Source organism: Sceloporus undulatus, chromosome 6 (assembly GCF_019175285.1).
Source record: "Sceloporus undulatus isolate JIND9_A2432 ecotype Alabama chromosome 6, SceUnd_v1.1, whole genome shotgun sequence".
Lineage (NCBI taxonomy): Eukaryota > Metazoa > Chordata > Lepidosauria > Squamata > Phrynosomatidae > Sceloporus > Sceloporus undulatus.
Genome location: NC_056527.1, coordinates 93,802,679 through 93,813,379, shown reverse-complemented (window position 1 = coordinate 93,813,379; position 10,701 = coordinate 93,802,679). Strand labels below are relative to the sequence as shown.

The window sequence follows — 10,701 nt, the reverse complement described above, 5'->3', positions numbered from 1 at the left end:
ATTATTATTATTATTATTATTATTATTATTATTATTATTATTATTATTATGCCATTCCCTGAAAAACAAACCTCCTGTTTCCAACCAGACTGGCCTTGCGATTGGGCCAGCCAGGCCACGTGGCCAGGAATTGTCTGCAGTTTATCCCCGCACGTCACTTTAATAGAGCAAGGTCCCCATACGCTTGCATTATCTGCAATATAAGAGTTTTATTTTATTTTATTGGGGTGGGGGGAAGAAGGGAGGAGACGGCAAAGATAATATTAATGCTCAGGCGACATAAAATATTGGAAGGGCCTTCAGGATCAAGCCGGCCTGCCTGCCTTCCCCCCCCCCCCCCCCCCCCCCCCCTCCCTCCCTCCCCCCCCCCTTCAATCATTCATTCATCCATCCCCCTCCCTCCCTTTCTGCACTGGGCCCCCCTGGAAAAAGCCATGAATTTTGAATTTGAGAGGGAGATCGGCTTCATCAACAGCCAGCCCTCGCTAGCGGAGTGTCTGACGTCCCTTCCCGCTGTCCTGGAGACATTTCAAACTTCATCAATCAAGGAGCCCCCGACGTTAATTCCTCCTCCTTCGGAGCAAAGCCTTCTCGGCTCGGATCCTCGTTCCTCCTCCAGCAGCAACAGCAACAGCAGCAACAGCAGCAGCCAGCCTGCGCCCAGGAGCCAAAAGAGACGGAGGCATGGCCCGGCCCAGAGAACCGGGCCCCCCCAGCCCCAGCCCCCGGCCTCGACCCTGGCCGGAGAGTTCCCCTGGATGAAGGAGAAGAAAGGCTCCAAGAAAGGCAGCCCGGCCCCGGCCTCCGCTTCCCCCGTCGCCTTCCCTGCCTCCCTGCCGGGATCCAACGCAGGTTCTCCTGCAGGTCTGTATGGCATTCATGTGAGGGAAACGGGGGGGGGAGAGGGGAGCCCACTTTCAGTTTCCCCAAATTCTGCTCTTTCAAACCCACTAACTCTTGACAAAAAAGGAGGGGGGCTTGAAAGCCTCGAAAGGGTTTCACTTGGGGACCCCCCTCTCAAATTCTGCTCTTTCAAACCTACTTAGTCCTAAGAAAGGAGGAAGAGAGCCTTGAAGGGTTCCCAGTTCCCCCAAATTCTGTTCTTTCAAACCGACTTGCTCCTGAGAGTGAGAGCCTTGAAGGGCTCTCAGTTTCCCCAATTTTTACTCACTCTTGAGAAAAGGTGGGGGGCTCGAATAGGTCTCACTTGGGGACCCCCTCCCCAAATTTTGCTCTTTCAAACCTATTTATTCCTGAGAAAGGAGGGAGAGAATCCTGAAGGACTCTCAATTTCCTCAAATTCTTCTCTTTCAAAGCTACTACTTTCTGAGGAAGAGGGCGAGAGAGCCTTTCATGGCTCTCATTTGGGGATCCCCCTCCCCAAATTCTGCTGTTTAAAACCTCCTGAGAAAGGGGCTGAGAGCCTTGAATGGCCCTTACTTGGGAATCCCCCTCTCCAAATTGTGCTCTTTAAAACCTACAAGGAAGGGGGGGGGCGAGAGCTTTTCATGGCACTCCTTTGGGGATCCCCTTCACCTAATTCTTCTATTTAAAAACCTTTTGAGAAAAGGGGTGAGAGCCCTGAAGGGTTCTCATTTGAGAAGCCCCCTCCCCAAATTCTGCTCTTTGAAATCTATTATCTCTTGAAAAAGGGGGGTGAGAGCCTTTCCTGGTTCTCATTTCTAACTCAGCTCTAAGCAAAATAAACAACTGGAAAGGGACAGGTTGGGTTTTTCTTCCTTCCTTCCTTCCTTCCCTCCTGCCTCCCTTCTTTCTTTCTTTCTTTCTTTCTTTCTTTCTTTCTTTGCTTTTCATCACCCTTTAATCAGAATAAGAATAAACCTCGTCCTCTTGCATTCATTTCTGGCCCTGTCGCATAAAGCACCTCCGTCGCAACTCTTTTGCGGTTGTCTTTGCGCTTGGCTTATTTCATCCTAGAGGACAACCAGGAAGAAAAGACAATTCGGCGATTTTTGCAAAAGGAAGAATGGAGATTTCTGTGGTGTGTTTTGTAAACGAGGTGCTTTTATTTCAGGGTTAGTAGAGAGCGGGTGGAGGAACGGGGGAAACAACCACACACCCCTTTTCCAAAGAAGTAGTTTCTTGGAGCCCTCTGTCCTTGGGCTGAGAGGGTCTTCCATTCTCTAGGAACATCGGTGTGATGAGAGAAAGGAAAGGGGTTCCTTTCCTTATTTTCCGTGCCCTTTTTCCTCCTCCATCCCAGGAAAGTCTTTGAAAGGGCTTAGATTTCTAAAAGGAGGACGGAGAAAGCGAGAGGAAAGGGTGGCAATTCTTTTGAGGAACCCCCAACTTTGACCACGCTTTGCCAACCCTAGAGACACCCACAACTGTGTATTTCTCTTCCTCCCCTCCCTATATCATCTCCTCTTTCTTCTTCTGCCTGGCTTTGCCACTTAGCTACATTATGAGACAGACTCTTTATTTCCAGACAGGCATCCAAGAAGGAGACTTGAGCAGAGGAGGCTAAGGGTAAGATCCAGAAGGCCAAGCTGGCCTCCTGTCTTGAAAATCCAAGAGGAGATGCTGGGATCGCTTGGGCTTCCTTTAGCTGGTGGCATCCAAACAAAATGAGGACACAGCCGGGCCCTCTGCCTTCCTAGGAGGCCTTCTCTAAACTCAGACCCTGTACACTCCTGGCAAATATTTAGAAACAGATTTGCCTTGCCCTTCTCCTTGTAGGGGCACCAGAAAGCTTCAGTGTGTGTGTGTGTGTGTGTGTGTGTGTGTGTGTGTGTGTGTGTGATCTCCACTCCGTGAGACGCACCAGAGAGGCACAAAACTTTGCAAAGCAGAGAGAGCTCTTGCAGAAAGAAGTTGGCAGCACGAGCTTTCCGAGACTTATGTCTACTTCCTCAGATGCATTTGGTTATGAGGAAGCATGCTTAAAGTCTAGGAAAGCTCTTGCTGCCAATTTCTTTCATTCAGTGAGTCCCAAAGGTGCTGCAAGATCTCTTTCCATACTGATTCCACAGACTATATCTTTGGATTCTAAAACTTGGCAAAGTTTTCTCAAACATTCGAAGGGATCCCCATCCCATTCCCTCCCTCCAGATAAAAAGAGAAAGGAGACCACAGTTCAGGGCTGCTGGCTGAATTTACCCCAGCTTTGCATCCTTGTTGTTCTTGTGCTTACTTTATTTATTGTTGTTTGTCTCCTTTCCCCCAAGACGCCCAGGCTGTCCTGGACAGTAGCAGCGGGAGCGGCTCCCGGCGCCTGAGGACGGCTTACACCAACACGCAGCTGCTGGAGCTGGAGAAGGAGTTCCACTTCAACAAGTACCTCTGCCGGCCCCGTCGGGTGGAGATCGCGGCTTTGCTGGAGCTGACGGAAAGGCAAGTCAAGGTCTGGTTCCAGAACCGTCGCATGAAGCACAAGCGGCAAACCCAGCACAAAGAAATCCCCGACGGAGGGGACGCCGGCTTGGACCGCGAAGGCAGCGAAGAGATGGTGGGGGAAGAGGAAGAGGAGGAGGAGGAAGAGGAGGAGGAAGAGGATGATGATGATGAAGAGGAGGAGGAGGAGGAGACCCTCCGTTCCCCATTTGGGGACCCCCTGGCGCTGCCTTGCCCTCCTTTTCCAGCTGGCAGGACCCCCTCTGGTTACTTGACCCCCACAGATGAAGGAGGGCCCGAGGGGGCTCCCAATGGAACAGCTGGTGCTCGCTCTTCCTCTTCCTCCTCTTCCTCTTCCTCCCCGGACAATGCCATCCTGGAAAGCCAGAAACCTCCTTGGTTGCCTCCAGACCTGAGCCTCTTCTCGGTGGATTCCGAGCCCCAGAGTCCAGGGAGGCTCTCTCCCAGCCTCCAGGGCTTCTTAGACAGCCCCCTCAGCTTCTCCGTGGAAGACTTGGACTTCTTCACCAGCACCCTCTGCACCCTCGACCTGCCGCCTTTGAATTTCCAGTAGGCAGCAAGCGCCCCCCCCCATGGCCTTCCTATGAGTTGAAAGGGATCCTTAGGAATGGCAGAGAGCTTGCCTGGGATGGCTGGACAACAATTTAGAGATCAGGGTTCACTCCCCCGCTTGAGCATCAAAGCTCACTGGGTGACTTTGGGCAAGCCACACTCTCTCAGCCTCAAGGGAAGGCAACGACAAACTTCCTGTGGAGAAGTCTTGCCCAGAAACTCCCATGATAGCTCCGTTTTAGGGTCGACATAAGTCGAGAAGGACCTGAAGGCACACAAGAACCACACACAGACCCACAAGTCCATCAAGTCCCACCAAGCCATTTCCACCCAGAGTTATCTCCATCCCATTCTAGTCCTCCCTTTCCTTCCCCTACACATACATAGAGAGAGAGAGAGAGAGGAAAAAATCTGTGTGTTTATTTTTATTCATTTTAATTTAGTGGACCCATCCCTTTGAAGTGTTTTGTCACATTTTAAAAGGAATCCATGTGTCCATTCAATTCAGGTATTTCTACCCCCGTTTGTTTTGTATTCCATAAGAAGGAAGTGGATGCCTTCTGGAGACCAGCTTCTAATGATATAAAAAAATTGGAACCAGGAGATAGTTCTTCGATGAAGGAAAGAAACCGCCTGGATTTCTCAGTATCTTTGGGACCAAGATTCTAACTCCAAAATTTTCCAGACAAAAAAAATGCGATTTTTTTTTAAAAGCGAATTTCTCAGGAAGCCCAACAAGACCTTTAGATTTATTAATTTAAAAACAAAATGGAAAAATAATAAAAAAACAATACCGGAGGTTTTGCCCCTTCCTTGAATGTTTTAAAGGTAGATTATTTATTTAAATGCTTTCATAGTCAAATGCAAATTTATTTATTGTACATTATTTTCATAGATTAAATAAATGGCATTATAGTCCTAAAATGCTACACCCGTTTGGTATGCATTTCTCTCTCTTTTTAAAAAGTCTAATTCCATTGTGTTCCGTTCAAAACTCACGGAGGTTTTGTTCCTATTAAACATCTTTCTCAGGGAAAAGAAAGGATCGTTGCCGCCGCGGAAGGATTTACCGAACTGGAATATATTATGCCATCATTTTATTTGCCGGCTATTTTCAAATAATATTTTATTATATTACTATCAGTGAATTCTGCCTATTTAAAACAAAATAGAGACCTTTTTAAAATGCTGGTGACTTCTCGGGTTGGAATCGTTTTTAACACTTCCCTCCGTTCCCATGGAAAGCAGAGTCGGATCACCAAAATATCTGAATAAGAGAGACAAAATTCTGAGTAAATCTGAACGAAAAAGAAAAAAAAGGTACAGGGAGAAACGTCATTATGAGAAGGAAGAATTTTAATTTGTTTTCATATAAAACTCTCACTTTATTGAAGTATCCATAATGGCTGAGAATAACGACTAATAAGAACAAAGGAAGGGAGGAAGGAGGGAGGGAGGGAGAGAGAGAGAGAGAGAGAGAGAGAGAGAGAGAGAGAGACAGGAAGGAAGCAAGGAAGGAAGGATAGAGGCAGGATTTTTTAAAAGGTGTTTATTCTATCTTATTGTTAGGAGGCTACATTAGAGACTTCAGAATTTATTTCTCTTTCCAGAGATTAAAATAATCTAGAAGACAGTTTCACAGGGAAAACAAAAGTCAGTTATCTCAAAATCTCAACGATCTGGAAAAAAAGGCGACTCTCCAAATTAGGGGCAAATATAGGCAAAGGAGGGAGCATTTTAAGACGGAAAAGACAAGGAGAACTCAGGGGCAGCTTTCCATCTCTAGACTATAATCTTCAACCTTCCGATCTAGGCAACAAACAGGCGAAATATAAGATGGAAGAAGATGGTTTCGTTGTCCTCTCTCTCTCTCTCTCTTTCTTTCTTTGGAGGCTCAGAGGAGGCTGGGGTGAAAGAATAAGTCTAATATCATAATGAACAAGTCTAATACACTGATGCCTTTTCACCCAGCACCCCTATTTATTATTTTAAAAATAATAACCATAAGATCCAGACAGATTTTTCACTTAGGTTTGTGTCCAGAGGTGGGAAATGAAGAGAGGGGACCGGGAAATGGTCAGAGAAAGGGATCAGGGGCGAGGTGACAATCCACAATGTTCACACCGGCAAGGCACACAAATGAATCATATTCCATCTTTGCTAAATCACTGGTTCCCCCCCACCAACATGGCAGGATTTGGGGAGGGTTTCAATTCGCATTAGGAGGGCCAAAAGAACAACAGGGAGCAGGATTGGGGGGGGGGAATCTGGAGCTTGGAAGATTGTGGATAAGGTTGGGGGGGGGGAGAGGAGGAAGAAAGCTCAAAATGGCGCAGGGGCAAAGACTGCACAAGCCGGAGGGGTGGGTGGAATGCAGGCCAGGCAGCCATTATAGATGGAAGAAACCCTTCTATTCTTCCTGGGGGCGAGTGGGTGGGGAAGAGGGGCGAGTGTAGGCTGGCGGAATGCTGCCTCTCCTCCTGAAAAGGCTCCTGAAAGCCCCCCAGCCTCTCAGAGTCAGATCTGAATCCAGCAAGAACTGACAATTCTCTTGATGCGCCCTTCATCCGAGGGATCTTTTATGAAAGGCATTGGCAGACTGACTGATGCAAGCCCCCTCCCAGAAACACACCCACACCCACACCCACACACACTGTGCTTCATTTCTTTCCCTTATTCCCTCCACTCCTTGCTTGAAAGAATCACCTCCTAGAAGGATGGAAGGAGCTCAGGATGCTGCAGAAGGATCCATCTTTACGGAAGAAAGAAAACAAACCAGGTGTGTTTCTGGTCCAAAAGGCTCCTCTTGCGTATTGATACCTTCCTCCCATAAAGATATTGTGAAAGACACTCCCAACACACACAGACATTGTTGAATGCACTCCATATTGTTAAAGGCACTCCAAGACACACACAGAGGAGGGGATTTTATTTTTGGAAATCCACAGACTACAGGGAAGCCAAGCTTCTATGCAATAAAACAGAAATCTGCAGACAAGAAATCCAGCAAATATATATCTATTTAGGCTGCAGTCCTCTATTTATTTATTCATTTATTTCATTTATATCCTGCCTTTCTTCCCAGAGGGACCCAAGGCGGCTCACAGATAAAGCCTTTAACATTATTATAAAATTCGAACATTTAAAATATCTATATAAAAAAATTGCATCAAATATATACCACAAAATATAATATAAAATCATATAAAATATAGTTAATATAGTGCATTTACAAAGGAGGAAGGCCCATTTACATCACTGGAGCTTCTTTCTGAGCAGGCTTGCACAGCCTTGCACATGAGGTTGTAATTATGTGCCAAATTCATGGGAGTAAACCTCATGGAACACAAGGGAAACTTACCAGTGAGTAAACATGCATGGGATTATGCGGTGAGGCTGCAATACTGTGGAACATATTTCCCATTGAGCACAATGGGATTTACTTTTGAGTAAAGTTACACAGGATTGCAGTATTTTTTTATTCATTCATTCCACATTTCCTGCCATACTAATTAATCACATGCTAGTCAAAATAATATTTTTGGCAAGATGAGAACAAATGTAAATGTTCCCATTTTTTTCTTTTTCTTTTTTTCTTGAAGGAACCATTTGTCTCTCCGTTTAGTAAATCCCATGCAGAGAATGCATACACTTATTAATACATTTTAAATATTTTTTTCCTGATTCAGGCAATGATGATCTACTACAGTGAGTCCCTATAGACATGCCCTCAAAAGGAGTCCAAAAATGCAAAAGGCCATGTTAATCCATTTCAGCATTGTCAGGAGCAGGTCTTTTGTAAAGCTAATGGCCACTGCTGGCTCAGAGAGCCCCAAAAGTAATTTTTCCAAGGTTCCTCAAAAGCAACCACTATCGTTTAGGGGTACCTTTCGCAGCTATTTGTTGCATGATAGGTGATACAGTATTTGCAAGGAAGAGGAGGCCTCCAGACCTATCTTGATATATATACTGAGGAGGCATATTATGCTGCAGCCCATCACACTTCCCATGGCTTTAAAACATAGGATTCCCCTTCAGACAGTATAGAGCTCTACATGTGACATGCAGTGGGCACCCAAAAATCTATATATATCTATATTACATATAGTATTGTGACCCATGCAGTCTGTTCTCATGTATATGTCCTCAAGAGTAAACACTCTATTGCGCTCAATAGGACTTAATAATAAATCAGACTTAGCCTCTAGTCTTATGCATTTATCTGTGTGTCTGTGTACTTATTAATTATTCCTTACATTATCTTTATTTAAATTCCTAGGGCAGTTAACATACAGTGTAAATACTTGGGAATATGGCCCATACAATTTTGCAGGAGGTACTTCAGAGTAGCCATGCATAATACTGTATTTTAAGTTTCTTGCAGCATCATACTATTCACTTTGCCCTGGCATTGGAAATAGTGCATAGACTATTGTCTGGTCAACTTGGCTCAAGCTGATCCCTGATAATACATAATGACTCCTATCTGTCTATATCAGTCTATAGCATTTAAGAAGACAACTCTTTCAAGGGCTTAAAATAAGACTTAAGTTCAGAAGCCTGTGTTCAGTGTATGTGCTAGAATCCGCACAGCATTAAAAGCCCACCCCAGTCAGTTTCCAAAAGCTTGATGGACTAAAAGTGTCTTATCTTGCTGACTGAAGGAAGGCAATGAAGGGGCCATCCAGGCCTCTCTTGGAAGAGGGTTTTGAAGTCTGAGAGATCCCACCCCAAAAGGCCCTCTCCCTTTTTCCACCAGACGATCCTGGGAAGTTGATGGGGCAGGGAGAAGGGCCTCTCCAGATGAGCTTAGAGCTGTTATGGGCTCATAAGTGGGCTATCTCTCCATCCATCCATCCATCCATCCATCCATCCATCCATCCATCCATCCATCCATCCATCCATCTTTTATCTATAATTTATGCAACTTCTGATCCTTGTGTTCTATTAACAGCAACTTCATCTATCAACAATAACTGAATGACTATGTTTTATCTCCAGCTTGCAAAACAACAGCAGCAGCAACAGTAGCCCGGCCCGCTGATTTCTGCCCCTGGTTGTTAAAGCAGGAGGAGCAATGTATGGCCCTCCAGATGTTGTTGGACTAAACCAGTTCTCCCCAACATAGCAAAGAGTGAGGAACACCCACCCTTAGTTGGCAATCCTAATGAAGGTACATGGAGACCCTAAGATGAACTCCCCTTGAAGTCTCCCATGCCCTTCTGATCCTTATGCCACACTCACTTTGTGTCCTGAATTCATATAAATCTGAAACTGTATGATGGGGATGGCCCACCTCATACAATTCCATGTGCTTCCACATGGAGAATTTTATTGACTTTAGTCATTTATTTGGGCTGAGATGTCAAGCCCTCTTACTTGGGAGAAAAGGGCTAATTTTTTAGGTGCAGTACCTAACATCTCCAGTTAACAGGGTCAGGAACAAGATAACAGGAAACACTTCATGTGTGAGCAATACTGCCAGTGCCAGTAGGCAATACTTGGCTAAATGGACACTGTGTGGCTTGGTATAAGCCAATTGCCTTTGAAAACTCTCAGACTGGCAACTCCTTTGTTTAAATTAAGGTAGAATCTACCACACTTTATATCTCCTTCCTTCCTTCCTTCCTTCCTTCCTTCCTTCCTTCCTTCCTTTCCCCCTTTTGTTGATTTATTAATATTATTTTTATGCCTTAAGCAATTTTATAATATTTCACATATCATTTTGTCATTGCCTTCATAAAAGTCACATCATTCATTCCTCTAGCTGGTATTATATCATCATCATCATCATCATCATCATCATCATCATCATCATCACCATCATCATCACTAGTGTTTTACTGTTCTATAAAAACATACATGCAACTACAAAAAATTCATAATTACCTGCCAGTCTTGAGCCATCCCCAACAAACAGTTCCAGAGGCCATGTTCCCTCTCAAACAGACTCCATCCGACCATCATGTGCTTCCAGCAGAAAAGCAGATTCATCATTCCAGATCTCATCAGCCAATTTTGTTGAACAGATGAGAGGTTTTTCTTCTTAATCTCAAATGCAGTGACATTAAACCAGCCTCATCAAACATGGTAAACACTCCTTCCAGACGTGTTGGATGGCAACAAGCCCCAAAACACACTGATGGGAGTCCAACACATTTTGGGAAGGCTGAGTTAGACCCTGAGCATAAACCAAAATTCATGCACAAGAAATTTCACAGAACAACAATATTAATGCCTGTGTCTAATCATGGAGTCTCCGGTGTCCCAGAAAAAGGAAGCAATTTTTAAAAATTTGAGCCCCATAAGAGAACGCTCAGAAGTGCTAAAACTTGGAACTCCTCTGTACTGTGTAGAGTGTAGAACTTGAACATGTGGACATATCTTTAAACATGTGCGCAGGGTTATTACCAGCTTGTATTTACATCTGACATGTATGTACATATGTTGAATTCAAGGCAAAGATATGTAGATTGGGAACCCTAGTTTCCTGGCAGCCTTGAGGGAAAAGCTTCAAAAAGTTACATTTTAGATTATGACACCCAGAATCCCTTAGCCATGGGAGTTACAGTCCTGCAAAGTAACTTTCTCAAGCTCTGCTTAAGGATCAGCATTTCAGTTTTTAAATATTCGATAATAAAAAGCATGATTTTTGGTCAAGGTTTGGATCACATAGGTTCTATTCTCTACAAAAAAACAGAGCACTCTTCAGCAGACATGGCCTTAATTTTCTCACAGTATGTTGGAGAGTAGGTTTAGGCAGGAAAGAAATAT

The 10,701-nt window shown here is 44.7% G+C and overlaps 1 protein-coding gene across 1 annotated transcript; it reads left to right on the top strand.

The window, feature by feature from the left end:
- The first annotated feature begins 434 nt into the window (after positions 1–434).
- On the top strand, positions 435–4,851 carry HOXB2 (homeobox B2). Its single transcript, XM_042470983.1, has 2 exons — positions 435–864; positions 3,189–4,851. Exons 1-2 carry the CDS (start codon positions 435–437, stop codon positions 3,926–3,928), a joined length of 1,170 nt encoding a protein of 389 aa, XP_042326917.1. The 3' UTR covers positions 3,929–4,851.
- The last annotated feature ends 5,850 nt before the right edge of the window (positions 4,852–10,701 follow it).